At 38.4% G+C, this 16,867-nt stretch overlaps 1 protein-coding gene across 5 annotated transcripts in view; it reads left to right on the plus strand.

Moving 5' to 3' along the window:
• LOC149207029 (mitochondrial pyruvate carrier 1-like) overlaps positions 1–16,357 on the plus strand; it is a 291,335-nt gene extending 274,978 nt beyond the window's left edge. For 4 of the 5 annotated variants that reach the window (XR_016252612.1, XR_016252611.1, XM_089395634.1 and 1 more), the window contains one exon: positions 15,880–16,357. Coding sequence is in view for 3 of the 5 variants with exons in the window: in XM_089395634.1 (XP_089251760.1) it covers positions 15,880–15,916 (37 nt within the window). In the remaining 2 variants the exon portion in view is untranslated. Of the gene's footprint in view, positions 1–571; positions 695–15,879 lie in introns of those variants that run through there. The other variant, XM_089395633.1, reaches the window with a different exon arrangement.
• Positions 16,358–16,867: the final 510 nt, after the last annotated feature.

Genomic DNA, 16,867 nt, shown 5'->3' on the forward strand with positions numbered 1-16,867 from the left:
CAAGTGACATATTTTGTAAACATTATTATTTGAATTTTGGACATGACAAATGTTGACAGTTGCTCACTTGCTAGATAAATCATAATATGCTCTATGTTTTATGTTTTATAATATGCTTAAATGTTTTATGTTTTATAATATGCTTAAAAATTTGATGTATGTTTGTAATAGCTAGAATATAGATGATTGTTGTACATACTAGTAACTACAATGGAATCATGGATGCCATATCTATCTTGATTTATGCAAAAATATGCATGTTTTCATGTCTTCTACAATTAATTTGGTATTTGGGATGTTTGTTTTGAGTATAAATGCAAAAAGATATATATATATATATATATATATATATATATAGCAGACGCTTCCGCGGACGCTTCGCTTCCTAGATTTTTGGAAAATGACGCTTCCGCGTCCCCGCTTCCAAAAAACGCTTCCGCTTCGCTCCCGCTTCGTGCAACATTGGCCTAGAGGTCCTGTAAATGGACGTTTTCTTAAACACTATCTATCTTGAAAAATGATATTTCATTATTTCATTGTATATATCCATTTTACCTTGAAAAATTTGCAGGTTTGGATAGCATTTTGAAGAATTTGAAGCCCGAAGAGAAGGCCCTAATATTCTGATAAATGATTATCAGAGTGTGAAAAGAGTATTTTATTTCAGTTTTCAGAGTTTGTATATAAATAAATTTGGAAAAGAACATTTTTTCCATTAGCTTAGAGTTAGTTTGTATTTCAAATAAGTCAAACATTTGTACTTAAGTTTTAAATCAGTTTACATTTCAAAGTTACTATCATGTTGTACTACACATATGGTATACAAGGGTTCTTTGCTACCTCCTAAGGTGACAACATCCCCATTAGAGACGGTTGTTATCACAGTTTAGTTCCACAGTAGAGGGTTTAGAGCTAATGTCTTGGAACAATTATCGTAAGTTTTTCATTAGAAGTTTCAAGCGTGCTAACAATTAATTTGTCAATGCTAGTTCAAAAAATTGGAAACGAAGGCGCTAACAAATCAAATGTCAACAAAGATTTAAATTTCTGGACAAGTGAGCGCTAGCACATCAATTTTCCACACAACCTATCATCATTTGATAGATGGTGCTAATCAATTAATTGGTATGACATGTTATTTAATTTTCCCAAAATGAAAAATTGTTCAAATTTATGCCGCCAAAGTGATGGTATGATCGAGGCACGAATGTATGATTGCGATTATATCAGTTTTTGTTTTCACCTGTATTTTCTGAACCTAAGATTTCATGTGAAGGGAATCATTATAGGATTATCATATAATGTCATTATTTCCTTTTGTGGTAAGAAATCAGTTAAGTTTCCAGCATAGCCGTGAAAAAATATTGGTTCTCCTTCCATAGTTGTTGTTGCTCACTCTTAGCAGTTATGGGGAAAGGCATTCCACTGGATAGGGGAGAGCCTGAGGGTCCTAAAGCCCACAAAGCCATCCCAGAAATTCGAGAGCAATTTCAATGAGTAGGCTGGGAGGATTTTTGTTTCAGGTGTGATGGTTTTCATGATGGAGTTGCTTGGGCGTTTGTAGAAAGTTTTGATGTCCACAGGGTCAGCACTGTTGGCATCTCCTGATGGATGGGGATCGATGGTTTAAAAATTGAACCTTGGCAGGTATCTATATCCCCTTCCGTTTGAAGGATGAACACAAAGACAAGCCATGGCATTTGGGAGTGCAAAAATCCTGGCTCAAATTTGAATGGGACTAATCCTAAGGATAACTCAAGCTTATTTTACTTGCGAGGGACACTTCAACAGGTTCAACATGTATCACTTCAGGTTTCTCGCTCATATTTCTGGATAGGTTAGAATGAACATGCCCTTCTTTTTGCTTATGAGTCTAAAAAAAATGTCAGCAAGGATTCGGGCTAAACCAAATGCATCCCCTCACTATGTTTTCCATAAGAGCCTGATTAAGCTTCTAATTGTCAATCATTTGAAAAAAGTTAATAGAACCTTGGAGCATTTTCTGTTTTGGGGGAGGGGGGAATTATAGAGTCAGTCTTTCCTAAATCAAAAACTAGTAGCAAAAAGAAGAAATAAAGGAAACCAGCTCAAACCTCTAAGATCCCAGAACAAGGAACCTCTTCGGTCCAATCCAGAAGCAAAAGAAAAGCCTCCCTGAGCATGCAGATAGAAACCCTTGTTCCAGTTCATGAGTTTAAAAGGGTTTACACAAGAAAAAGTAAAAGGATTACAAAGGAAAAAATCCTATATCCTCCTCGAGAGCCATCTCGTGAGCTGCCAAAACAACACGTGAAAGTTGCAGAGGATCAACCTACTGAAACAGGGGAGGGTCAACTTGAAACAGAGGAAAGGGAGATTTTAAATGAACACACTCTATCTGAAACCCATGGGGTCAGAAAGCCTCATACTAGGCCAATAAGCAAACTAAGGCTTAAGCTCAAACTCAAACAGAACCCTAACCTAGAAAATCAAGTGATTGATGTGGATGACACCCCTTTAAGGGACCTAGTGTTAAAATTTGCAACTAGGGCCAAATTCCACTTTAAACAGCTCATTTGATGGAGATGATGATTACATTGAATTCCTATTTTCGAGAGGAACAAAATTGATCTAAAGATCATCAAATTTGGACAAGAAGAAATGTGTTTTTGAATTTATGCCCACACGTGTAAACTGTCAAGGTCGACCACATCATCATGTAGGCTCATGAAGCCCAAGAGACATGTCACTTCACCCTCAACGAGTTGTATAAACATAAGTGACCTCTCACCTCATTTGGCATCATCATCACTCACATTCTTCTCTCTCCTTCTGTCGGTTGTTCATACAGCGATTGGGCATTCTCTTTCTCTCACACGTGTGGCAAAGGAGGATGGATTTCAGACATAATTACAAGGCCGAAAATTACAAACTTTCCTGCAGTTTGACCAGCATTGACCAGTGTTGACATTGACATTCCAGGCAGATTTTGACTTCATTTTCTTGGCAGATTTCTGCTTGGGCAGGTCATACACTTTGGCATAAGAACCGAGGTATTTTGGGCACTTTGATAGCAGTAGAAAATTGTAGGTTGACCACAGACTTCAGGGCAGAAGTTTGACCAAGTTTGACCGTTGACTTTGTGATTGTTTTGGACTGATTTTGACCTATTGTCCAAGCCGAATTTGACTAGGCTTGACTGAGCTTCAAAGGAGACATTTTGTTGCTGAATTGGCCATCGTTGACTTTCCGATTAGGGCTGAATTTGACTGCAGATTTGTCAGGGTTGTTTTGACTGTGATTTGGCAAGTCAAATTTTCACTTTTGTACTCTCTCTCTGCTGAAAATTTGATATAATAATAAGAATAATTGATCAAAGGGTTTTCCCCACATTGGGGTTTTTCACTAGCATATGCCAAATCTGGTGTCCTCTTGTCTTGGCTTGTCTTCTGCATTTTGTTTCATAATCTATCTGCTTTTACTGTCAATGTGATTAATGGTTAATGTGATTGTTATTGGAAACTAAATTGGAAATTGTCATTGGGCTGCTAATGTACATTGATGTAATTGTGCTAAGCATAGAACATACCATTGTTATCTAAAATTAACACCTAGTGATAAGCAAGGAGGTGGCTTCTAGCTCTAAGAAGCACAAAGGTCAAAAGAGGAAAGAACTTGGCTCCAAGGCCAGGAAGTTTAAGAAAGGGAAACGAAGTAATGTAGATATTTTGCTAGAGGCCGTAAACAAACTCAACTAGGGTTTTGTCGCAGTGATGATCATTAGTCCGTCAGCGTTGTTTTTGAAAATGTTTTGACAGAGCGCTGACAGTTAAATTGTCAGCACTATTTTTGTTCTATTTTGAGTGAGCGATGACAGTTAAATTGGCAACAGTTTACGGTGTGTTATCCCAATAAATATGCGTCAATCAATCTATTAGCGATTGAAAAAAACTATGTTTTGAGGCAGAGACAAGGGGTTTGGAGCAAACAAAGCATATTTGAAGGTTGGATTCGTGATCCAAGTGGCAATTTTTGATGTCCCAATCCAAGGTATGTGGTGATTTTGTCGTTTTGACAAAGATAGAGCAAATTTTGTGGGATAAAATAGAGCACTTCCAAATTTCATTGCAAAATATCAGTGGGTGTTTTTGTCCTTAGTTTCAGCCAGATTTTTAGCTACAGCTCAGCTTCTAGATACAACATCTTATCATCTTGTTTCATGACTAAACAAATAGTACATCAAGGAAATATTTATACAATGTATTTGATCCTTGTTATATTTTTACGTATATATTTGATACTTTGTAATTAAAGTTTTCTAAAAACATGGTTATAGTTTGTAAATGTTCTATAAAGTCAATTACGAAAGAGAACCAAAGGTTCAAAATTTTTGAAAACATGACAAATATGTGTATTGATGTAGACTTGATGACTAATATATTTTTCTATAAGTAGTCTCATATGTGCAGTTTCATAGATTCATGTGTGTGATTTCTTGTCTGTTTTCCTATTGTGCATATTTTCTCCTTAGTCAATACTTTGACCATTAATCTTCAATGTTTGGATAAAACATAATGAATTAGAATTCGCTTTGAATGCTCAGATTCATGTTATTCATATACTTGTTTGTTTTTTCAACCTAAATATCATTGCAAAAATAATTTAGCTTTGATTTGATGTTTATTTTCTATAGTCTTCTACCGAACAGAGCGTTGTATGGGGATGAGTATTTTTCTTGGATATGTGGGGCGTAGAGGTCACCAAGCTGCAGCACCTTAGTGATACTACCACTGGCACTTAGCGAGGTGTGTCTGTCAGATCTCTCTGGGAGGATCAGGAGGGGAGGCCCACTCATCCGAGGTTATGGAGGTGAGTTGGTGGAGACGATGATGCAAACATAATGCAGATTGATGCATACTGACACATCTTTTGACTATAACATCTAGAGGAATATAGGGGTAGGAAGCGATGCACATCGGTATGCAGAGGAGCACAGAGGTGCACGGTGGTGCGTAGTGATGTGCAAGGTTGCACCGTTTTGTAGGAGGGATGGTTCAAATCATTGTGTGTTTCCTCATAGGGTGACATACACATCGATACCAGAGGGATACTAGTTGGTTGGGATTATGCGGCCGCATGTGGAAGGATCCAATGGTACACATAGGTGTGCAACTGGGTGCAGTTGTATGCCAGGGGTGCGAGGGTACACGGTTATATGTTATAGTGTGCGGCGCCGCACTGCAGACTGGGGGAGTGTTACTAGCAGGGTGATTCCTTGACAAGGATGTCAAGTATGGCATTGAGGTGGGCATACCTAAGTTCAGAGAATGGGTTGGACACAAGGTTGGCTGTGAGCATCCATATGGGTTCTTGTACATACCCATCGGAGCCCATGCATCTATCACTCTCTAGCACCACACATGGTCACAGAGGAGTGGGGTCTTGTCCCGTGATGCTCGGTGCATGAGCAACAAAGCATGGGATGTTCATCTGAGATAGTTAGATGGAGCACAGGGCATTGAGAGGTAGACTCCCAAGCTGAGGCACGTGGTCAGGATGAGAGATGACTGTAGGAGACAAGATAGTTGATGTCACTATGTGGTTTGGTAGGCGCAGGGTAGTTTAGCATGCATTTGATATATTCATGATATATGGATTAGTTATATGGATGGCATGCAAGGACCAAAGATGATGCACGGAGGAATTCCAGCAGGTGTCATAGTTATGTTATGTCGCAACAAATTTGGCTTTGGGATCCATGGATTTAGTTGGCTGATAAGTCACTTCATTTCGTGATGAGCAGGATCATGGCAGAAATTGATCTTCTACTCTTGGTTTAACATATGGGGGATCATTGAGGCCTTCGTCACATGTCAAGGCTAGTTTTCCTTGTTATTGCTTTGGACCGTGATTGACGGTAGATGGGTAGACATTGATATCATGGAGATGCCAGGGATGGATGAGCTTGGCCTTCACATATTTTTCGCCATCAAGTTTCAGGAGAGGAGGATACAACCTGCACACGATGGGTTGTCTATCATAGTCAAAGTAGTGCAGCATCAACATGGTGGCACCCTTCTGAGACTAGCATGGGATCTAGGCATCATAGGATTTCACAATTCAGCTACCCTCAAGGGTGATCTAGTTCCTATAGGGGGAGATCATTCATATCTTCCATTGGGCTTTAGTGATTCACTAATGACATGGGGGACTTCACCAATATAGCAATATATTCCATAGGAGGAGATTAGGTTTGTTTGGGACCTTGGTGACAGGATTAGTTAATGTGATGGTGGCGCGACAACAAGGAGTGGTTCAATGGCATATTTGGGACCCTAGCGTTAGCTCGGCTAGCTTGTGGATCAGCATCATAGGGTGATATTGCTTTAGGACAAGCAATGTTTGGTGGGGAGGATTGTCATGTTCCTAATTTTTGTGAATGCAAAAATCACTTAAGAGTTTTTGCAAAACTTTGGAAATATAAAAAAGGGGAAATATCATTTTGTGATAGAAGGGAGAAATTATTATTTTAATGGAATGGCAGCAAAACAATATTTGAGTGATCGGAGACTTCCACAGTGACTCATATTGTTATAGATTTCTCGAAGGGCACTGTGTGATCTAAGTGATCCGTCCAATGTTTCAGATGGGAACTCCATCCTGTTGATTTGGGGTAGCATCGAATGTGCTCTAGCCTCGAAATTTGGTGGATAGGTTAGGGCACATGATATCTCCAATACCTAGAAAGGGTTTGGGTAGATTCTAAACAGATCAGAAGATATTAAAATAATTAATATTATTAATGGAGTCCCTAAGTCTAAACCTAGGGAAAATAAAATATTAATGTGTATTAATATGAATTTGTGTTAGAGTGGTCCAAAAGATATGGATCAAGCCAGATTTAATCTTAGCCATTGATTAGGAACTTAATCTCGGCCATTGAGATGTCAACAGGAAAAGTATAAGAGGAGGCTTGAGGGTCACTTGGAGAATACACCAGAGTGATCAGTCATTTTATTCTCTAGAGCGGGGTTTGCTAAGAGAGATAGAATCAGTAATCAGGAGAGCAGCTGAGGGGCATTGAGTACAGAGAGACAAAGAGGTAGAGATAGTGTTGGGATAGCAGCAGAGCAGCTAGAGAAAGAGACGCAGGAGCAGCCAGTGCTCACGCAGGGCCACGCAGAGGCAACTAAATGCTGCGCAGAGCACCAGAGGGGCTAGCGTAGCTGACGCAGAGGCTTAGAGAGATGACGCAGGCCAAGATAGGCTGATGCAGGGCCAATGCTGGGCTAGGAGAGGTTGACGCAGTCCAGATTAGGCAGATGCTGGGGTTTCTGGGGCAGATTGGTGCTGAGTTGATGGCGGAAGGATTATCCAGGGTTTTAGCCAGTAGATTTGTCAAAAACCAAGAGGTATTATTTTTAAGGAAATTCTCTGTTGGTTAGGCCAGTTTCGGCACCCAGATTGTACTCTAATATTGCTTAATAAGAAAACCCTCAGATAGTTGCACTAGTTTTCCCGCATTGGGTTTTTCTGGGGACATTAGTCCAAAAATAATGGTGTCATGTGGTGTGTTTGTTCTTGTTTCTTTTAGTTGTTGATCTGTAATATGTTGAGCATACACTAGTGTTTATTTTCAATATTTACATTGTAAATAACCTGTTAAGGAAGATAACAAGTAGGTAGGAATAAATCAGATAAAGTGCATGGAGGGTTTCTAAGTAAACTTAGAAACTTCAACATGGTATCAGAGCGTGATTGCAGATCACAGGAGGACTAAGAGACATCCGTCGAGCGGAGCAATGGCAGTAGAAAATAGCTGTCCCGAGGTGACAGAAGTTGTTTCTAGCAGCGCAGAAAACAAGAAGTGTGACGCAGAGCCAGTTAGAGCCACGCAGAGGAAGCCGGGAGTTGCGCAGAGTCTCAGAGAGGCAAGCATTGCTGATGCCGAGGGATAGAGGGATGACGCAGGGCATCCCAGGGCTGACGCAAACCCATCCGAGGTGACGCAAGGCCAACGTGAGGCAGAGAGGGGCTAGCACAGTTCACAGAGAGGCAATTGTTGGGGTCGAGAAGGCTGCAGGAATATTGCAGAGTGGAGCTGGTGAGGTACTGTAGTCAGAACAGTACCTGACAGAGTAGGGCCAGAGGAGTTGTTACCAAGGGTTTCTAGCCGAGGAACCCATATCAAAAGTGCAGTTGCACAAGTCGATCAGAGTAGGGGGCATCTCGACAGGCGACAGAAGGATTTCCCAGAGGGAATTCATGACTCAGAGGGAGTCCGGAAGAGAACTTCTAGACAAGAAGTAGAGACTCAGAGGAATCGAACAGAGAACATCCAGGAGGGAAGTAGAGGAGCATCATGGCACTACACGGGGTAAGAGACCAGGATAGAGTAGACGACGCATCGAACTTCGCAATCTGGAAGGCCAGAATCTTATCAGTGCTTGACAGGAATCATGTCAAGAACTTTGCCTTGAAGGTAATAGTTGTCACAGTCGACCCCAATGATAATGACAGGTACAAAGAGGCGATGGCGAGGGCCAAGTGCATTATCCTTGACGGGGTCAAGAATCATGTGGTACCACATATAGCCGAGAAGGAAATGGAATTTGAGATGTGGGAGGCTCTCAAGAAGCTATACCAGCATACTTCTGTGTAGAGAAGAATGCTGCTTGAGAACCAGATGAGGTTGTATCAGATGAAGAAGGGTCAATCGATTGACACCTTCCTCGGAGGACTGAATGAGATTTGAGACCAGTTGACTGCTATAGGAGCGACACTGGATCAGGAGCTTATGGTGATGACAGCCCTGAATGTTGTCTCAGAAGATTGGGAAGTATTTGTCCAGAGTATCCTGGGCAGAGGGACTCTCGCACCTTGGGACGAAATGTGGGCAGCTCTTTGCCAGGAAGAGATCAAACGACAGTCAAAGATAGGTAGCAACAACAAAGGGATCAAGGTCAAGCAGGAGGAGGAGGATGTGGCCCTAGCATCTGAGGGAAAGCACGAAACGCAGAAGAAGAAAGATCTCTCCAAGATCAAGTGCTTCCACTGTGGGGAGTTGGGTCACTATGCGACCCAGTGTCCAAGGAAGAAGAGTAAGGGAGAGTCTTCCGGGACTAAGGCAACACCAGGACGGGCAGAGAATGAAGTTTTGACAGACGATGATTGTGCCATGAGTGCACACACACCACTTGAGCAGAAGTGGGGAGACATCGAGCTATAGTCAGGAGGACTATAGGCAATGAGGGCAGGATCCTTGAGGTACCCAGTGTCTTGGATTAGACCTTGCTACAGGAGCCCCAACGAGGAGTAGCAGGACTAGCTGAGTGGGTAGAGACAGATGCGGATGGAGCGGCAGAGAGAGCTACAGTGCAGGAGTCCCGAGACAGTGCGAGGCTAGTAGTTTGCAGCAGTGCGAGAGGCACAGGAGTGTTGCACCAGTGCAAGATGGCACAGAGAGGTGTGCAACGGTGCGAGATGCAGAGAGTTGTTGTAGCAGCGCAGAGGTCAGAGAGAGGGAGCACTTGTTAGCGGCAGAGGGAGCTTCAGCATCAATGGGTGTTTCTAGCCCAACAGGGAGGTCAGTTGGGAGATCAATTGCTTACTTCTCAATAACTGAGTTGCAATGCAGCAGTGGGCAGCACGATGCAACATGATGAGAGGAGGTGCAGTGCAGATGCAGTGCTGGGAGGAAGGACCAGCAGCAGCACGGATGCAGGGGGAATTGTCGTACAAATGCAGCAGTGGCAGTGGCAGAACCATGGGCAGCAGTACAGGATGCAGCAGTGCAGAGGATGTTGGGCAGGAAGGCCTAGCATCAACACAGGTACCGATGCCGGATGATCAAAGTAATACTCAGTGAGGAGTATTAGTAGAGCACATTCCTCGATAAGAGGGAGTGTTGATTTGGGGTAGCATCGGATGTGCTCTAGCCATGAAATGTGGTGGAGAGGTTGGGGCACATGAGATCTCTAATACCCAGAAAGGGTTTCGGCGGATTCTAAACAAATTAGGAGATATTAAAATAATTAATATTTTTAATGGAGTCCCTAAGTGTAAACTTAGGGAAAATAAAATATTAATGTGTATTAATATGAATTTGTGTTAGAGTGGTCTAAAAGACATGGATTAAGCCAGATCTAATCTTAGCCGTTGATTAGGAACTGAATCTCGGTCGTTGAGATGTCAACAGGGAAAGTGTAAGAGGAGGCTTGAGGGTCACTTGAGAATACACTAGAGTGATTAGTCATTCTATTCTCTAGAGCGGAGTTTGCTAAGAGAAATAGAATCAGTGATCGGGAGAGCAACTAAGGGGCATTGAGTACAAAGAGATGGAGAGGCAGAGATATTGTTGGGATAGCAGCAGAGCAGCCAGAGAGAGAGACGTAGGAGTAGCCAATGCTCACGCAGGGCCACACAGAGGCATCAAAGTGCTGCGCAGAGCACCAAAGGGGCCAACGTAGCTGATGCAGAGGCTCAGAGCGTTGACGCAGGGCCTCCTGGGGCTGACGCAGGCCAAGATAGGCTGACACAGGGCCAGCGCTGGGCTAGGAGAGGCTGACGCAGTCCAGATTAGGCAGACACTGGGCTTTCTGGGGCAGATTGGTGTTGAGTCGCTGCTGGAAGGATTATTTGGGTTTTTGTTAGAAACCGAGAGGTATTACTGCTAAGGAAATTCTCTGTTGGGTAGGCTAGTTTCGGCACCCAGATTGTACTCTGATATTGCTTAATAAGAAAACCCTCAGATAGCTGCACTAGTTTTCCCGAAAACGTTAGTCCAAAAATAATGGTGTCATGTGGTGTGTTTATTCTTGTTTCTTTTAGTTGTTGATCTGTAATATGTTGAGCATGCACTAGTGTTTATTTTCAGTATTTACGTTGTAAATAACTTGTTAAGGAAGATAACAAGTAGGTAGGAATAAAACAGATAAAGTGCATGGAGGGTTTCTAACTAAGTAAACTTAGAAACTTCAACACACCCATCATATTATTTTAATGGAAAGTGGCAGTGAACTAATATTTTATTGAGGAGTAAAGGAAAATTATTATTTTATTGGAGATTGGCAGCAAAATAATATTTTATTGAGAAAGGAGGCAAATCGCTATTTAATTTAAAATGGTGGCAAAAAGTCTCCTGGTGGAAAATGGGCCCCACCAATAAAATAATATAGAAAAATGGAGAGTCTAGAAGCTAGGAGGTTCAATGGAGAATTATAAATAGAGGATTGGGCTCAATTGGAAGGCATGTTATTCTATCATTTCTACTTGACATTGTGAAGATGCTCAAGAGAGTTTAGAATTTGAAGCGAAACTTGGTAGCTAATTTCAGTGGACTTTGAGTGCCACCCTAGTTAGCTCTTGGGAGATCTAATCATCTTTGCCATTGTGCTTATTGCATAGATCTAATCATCTTTGTTTACAAAAGGCTCCAACATTGGGTTTTTATTTGGTTGTGGGATTGTATAATCACCCAGGGCCGAGTTGTTCAAATCAAAGGAGGAAATCTTGTGTGAAATTTCCAGATCTTATTTATATCTAGAAAGCATAAGGTGCCAAGGGAAAATTTGCAGTGCCAAGGATCGAATCCAATATTCTATAGGAGAGTCAAGTTAAATCCTTCAATGCCAAATTACATTGTTTAGCAGCCAGAGATCGAGTTTACAAGAGATCATGTTAGCATCCCTGTTTTATGTATGAGATCACAGTGCCTTATCATCTGCAGAGACCAAATTTAATGTTTGTGTCAAGATTCGAAGAGGACACTCAGAAGATTGAGGCTGAATTGCTAATGCACCAGGAGGACCGAATTATTTCAGACTTGGTATCTAATCCATTCTTTTCTCAAGGGCTGAGTAGTCACCTTCAGAATTCCTGTGCCAAAGAGAAATTCAATTTCTCATTAGTGCCTTAACATCTGCAGAGACCAAATTTAATGTTTGTGTCAAGATTCGAAGAGGACACTCAGAAGATTGTGGCTGAATTGCTTATGCACCAGGAGGATCGAATTATTTCAGACTTGATATCTAATCCATCCTTTTCTCAAGGGCTGAGTAGTCACCTTCAGAATTCCTGTGCCAATTTCTCATTATTCGATGCCCAAGGGTTGTTGTGGAAAGGACCGAATTATTCTTCACAGGGGACTGCATTTATATGATACCAACACTTAGAATTTCAGAGGCCGAATCGGTTTAATTCCTCACAGAAATTGAGCCATCTGATATATATATCAACTAGACCATATCTGATTTCTCCCTCGGCCGTGTTCATCTCTGAGTCGAAGGTTGATTGATGTAGCAGCTTGTCATGTGAGGGAGAGTATTAATTTTGTCTTCTCAACGGTATTCCAGGTGCCACCTTTCAATAGCATTGTAATTTCTGAATTTTTAGGTCTCAATTAAGACCAGATTTGCCTCAAATTTCCCAAACTTACACTGTTGGTTTAATCTTATTTTATGGCTGATATTTTTGGAGCAATTCTCTGAGCGAAGTTCCAGGTTCCTCTCATCTTTCTTGTCACTGTAATTGCATTATAAATTCCTAAGAAAAGGGAGTTGTCTATGCTTGATTTCATTATGACAATGTCCATGTACCAACATCACATGTATTTCTAGGTTCTATAAAATCAGTCTGAGATATTTGAAGTCTTCATTTTGGTTTATAATGATTATTGTGCATATCTGAAATGGAAAGTCACCTACAGCAGTTTGTTCCCTAACTGTTTGACAAAACCTCACCAAGACTGAAACTCAAACAAAGTCCAAAATTTATTAAGAGTAGAGGAATTTTTAAGAAGGGATATTACAAAATAAGGATACTGGAACAGGGGAAATCATGTCTGAGGATTTATTTTTCATGGCAGCTGTCTCGGTCATCATCTTTGTCTCGTTCCCTTATGTCCCATTTTCTTTCAATGAATTGTAATACAGAGTTGCAGAATATTATGTTTTTCATGGCAACTGTCTCGGTCATCATCTTTGTCTCGTTGCCTTTTGTCCCATTTTCTTTCAATGAATTGTTCTTTCAATGAATTGTAATACAGAGTTGCAGGATATTATGTTCAACTTGAAATGCGCTTGTGCTTTTTCTTTTAATTTGTTTTACATAGGTACAACTCTCTATATAGATGAGGAATGAATATATATATATATATATATATTATTGATATTATTGATATTCATCATGTCGCTTGAGAGAATTAAACCTAGGCAGGCAGATTCCATTACTTCCTCCCAATCATCTAGAATAACCCCAATTTACAGTGCTTGTGCTCTTTATATTTATATAGGCTCTTTAAATTTGAAGTTGGGTTTGCATATTTAAAATTCCAGGCCAGGTCAACTACGAAGAACAAGGTAAGATTAGCTTAAATGGTTTTTGGAATTGCTAGAGTGAGGTAATTTTTTAAAATTAATGTCAAAATTAAGCAATTTTTGATGTAAAATTAATGTCAAAATTAAGCAATTTTTGATGTTATTGTAGTATTTGAAATTTAAAGATACAATGATGAATAAAAGTGAAAAAAATTTCAAAGTCGTGAGGCATTTTTTTAATATTAATGTTAAGATAAGTGAACTTTTAATGTTACTTTATTATTTGAGATTTAAAGATATAATGATGAATAAAACTGGAATTTTCTTGTAGAGATAAGAAAGATAGAGGAATGGCCTTTGAGTCTTCTATGTTCACAGTCTTTCGCTTTATGAAGAATAATTTTTAAATATCTTATATTATTGTTTGAGATTTAAAAATAAAAGCGTGGAGAAGCATATATGAATTGAATTTATCCTAATGAAAAGAAAGATAACCTTTTTAATATTTAAAATTACATTTTTATATAAAAATAATAATATTTTTATTTATATATAATTATTTTAATTATTTTATTATTAGTAATAATTCTTATGATCTTCATATCAAAATAATATGTAATATTTTATTTTATGTTTTTATAAATTAAAGATATAATATTTTCTTTATAGTATTATAAATTGAAGTTTAACAGATAAATGTAAATTTAAATAGGGATTGAACTATACGTATCCTCAAATGAGCCTATGCCTTGGGATATTTGATAGCAAATAACATGGTTTTGGAGGAGATTTCATGGAGAGTGAAAAGTAAATTGATATTATAACAAGTAATTTGAAGTGTATTTGTAAATTAAGAACACAGTCCCAACTAACTAACTTCATGTGTATTTGCAACATACCCTTTTTTTAACTCATGCCAACATATCAAGATGGATTGCTTTTAGATGTTTCTTTCTTTTCTTTATTATCTTTAAAAGTTTAGTTATGAGAGTTTTCACAACCTACATGATCACGTACCAAAATAATTTACTTAGTTATAAAGGACTTTTGTGTTGAAAAGTATACTCTTGGTTTGCAATAAAAGGGATTATTTATATCATTTTGCTACATTTTATTTGTTTACCAATATGAATTTGCAATAACCATGAAAAAACACATTTACATTGACATATATTCAAATTACTTACCATTTGAATTTTCTAGAGAAATTATTTAATTCAATTGTTTCTCATTTCAATTTTTTTCCTGCTTACTATAGCCTACCACACATAAGGGGGTGTTCAAAATGTTTAAGAATAACTACTCCACAATAAATATCCAAGTAGGTTATGATCTTTTAATCAAATTTCAATGTATGATATTTTAATCTCTAATGTGACCTATAGATTCTTTTGTTGACCCATCCATGGAATTCTTAAGCTAACCAAAACAATATTGTTCTAACTAACAATGTCTTTTCAAGTTCTATTTACTACTGAAATATTATGTCAACATCGGCAACATGTGCACAACATCCTCTTTGGATAACTTCTACCAAACTCGTATAGCTCACTTTTTAATGGCTTATAAGTTAGTTACAATTGATTCTCCTCCTTGTTATCTAATCAATTTAATTAGCTTTTGCATTTCATTCATTGTCAATTGCTTAATTTTAGTAAGTTATTTTTATGGTTTGTATTGATGTGACATATGTGTTAGTTTGAATCTAGCTATGCATTGTTCTCTTGGTCATTCAAGTTATGCATCCTCTAAGAAAACATTAATCTTAGTCACTTCCATGAATTCGTGTGCTAGTTGCTTAACAATCACACTTGACTTAGTCTTTCATTTTCTAACTACTTATTCACCACACTTCATCAACAATTCAACACTAGAGCACACTAGGTCTTGTATCAATGTGCTCCATCAACATTCATTCAAGGCTCCCATATGCTAGCCACCAAAATGTTCATCCGTTCAATTATGTTATTATCCTCCCCACCCCGACTCCAGTCCTACTAAAATTGACATGCTCATTCCTCTGCGATTTCTCCCTTGATTAATAATGAAGTGTCAACCTAAGCACAAAATATGTTACCCAAGTGTTAACATAGTTTCATAGAGTAAGTACTGCACATTTTTCTTTTGTTGGGAGCAAATTGGCCAATATATCATTAACTCAAGTTCCTTGGTAGGCTTGATGTCTCTTTAATCAGAGGTCAATGTTTCCTAATTGAATAGCCTCCTTTTTCTTCTTTTTGTACCTGTTTGTTTTTAATTAAGATTTTATTAATATAGTGTTGGTCCAATTATGTCAAGAAAAGAATCGCCTCCACTATAATGACTGCAACAAGGCCACAACTTCCTGGCTGGTATACGTAATAAACCTTCTATGTAATTACTAATTTCTAAATTCATTTTTATTGTGTCCTCTACTGAAACCCTATGTTAAGCTTATGGGGAATAAGAGAGCTTTGTAGTTAGCCAACAGAGAGAGATTGATCATACAAACTTGTCAGAATATGTCGCATCTACAGTTCACCTTTTCTTTGAATTTTCATTTTTAGATTTTCTTTTAAATCAATTTAAAATTTTTGTATTGCAGGTACATACTGAAGAAAGAGGAACCTGAGAAGAAATGAATGTTGCTGCTATTCAAAAGTTGCCTTTCATTCCCATCCTTGGCAATATGCCATTTTTATTTCAGCTTCAAAACCATTGTTGTTGATAATGAAAATATCGGTGCACTTGTTGAAATACTAACTACTTGTGTGATACTCCAATGATCAAAAAAATTAAACGCAGGCATGATGCTTTCATTTTAGTTTTATATTTGGGCTTAAAGCTAGGAATTGCATTAGACCAGCACAAGGAAAAATAGAAATTTCAAGTCTTAACTTTAAGACAATTACTTTGGCCCTCTCATCACATGGGAATTTATATCATTTTCCTTGTTTTAGATTCTTAAGAATTTAATTGTGTTGTGGATTATTTGGTCAAATACAATGTCGTATTTCCAATATCGATAAGATGTGATTTGAACTTTAAAATCCAATCAAGATGAAGATTTTATAAATTCTATATGTTCTTGATTCTTATAATGCATGGATGATTATAATTTTTGCAAGGTTTGCTAGATGTTTTGGAGGCTCATTGACTAAGCACCATGATTGGAGGTGACACAAGGGTCGTGTCAGCCAAACCATACCTCCAGAGTATGTTAAAAAAATAGGTTCATGATGACAGGATATGCTCTAGTGCCTCGAATCTTATGAGTACGAAATTTAAAAAGAAATGTTCAAGTCCCCCATATGGGGATGGGAACCTAGGATATGGAAGTAATCCCAAATTTTAGGGATATCCAGGGTTGGGTATATATATATATATATGATTTAAATTTAAATTCAACAATGAAATAATTTATTCATACATCATAAATTATTCAATATAATAATAATAGTAAAATATTGTATATATTTATATAAATTATTTATTTATTATTCTATAATTTGATTAGTACTAAGTAAAATAGTAGATACTAAAGTCTAAAGACTTGAATAGTAAATTGAACAAAAATAGTAAAAAGTAATGAA

This window comes from Pinus tabuliformis, chromosome 1_2 (assembly GCF_031772625.1).
Source record: "Pinus tabuliformis cultivar Carrire ecotype Pingquan chromosome 1_2, CPIR1, whole genome shotgun sequence".
Lineage (NCBI taxonomy): Eukaryota > Viridiplantae > Streptophyta > Pinopsida > Pinales > Pinaceae > Pinus > Pinus tabuliformis.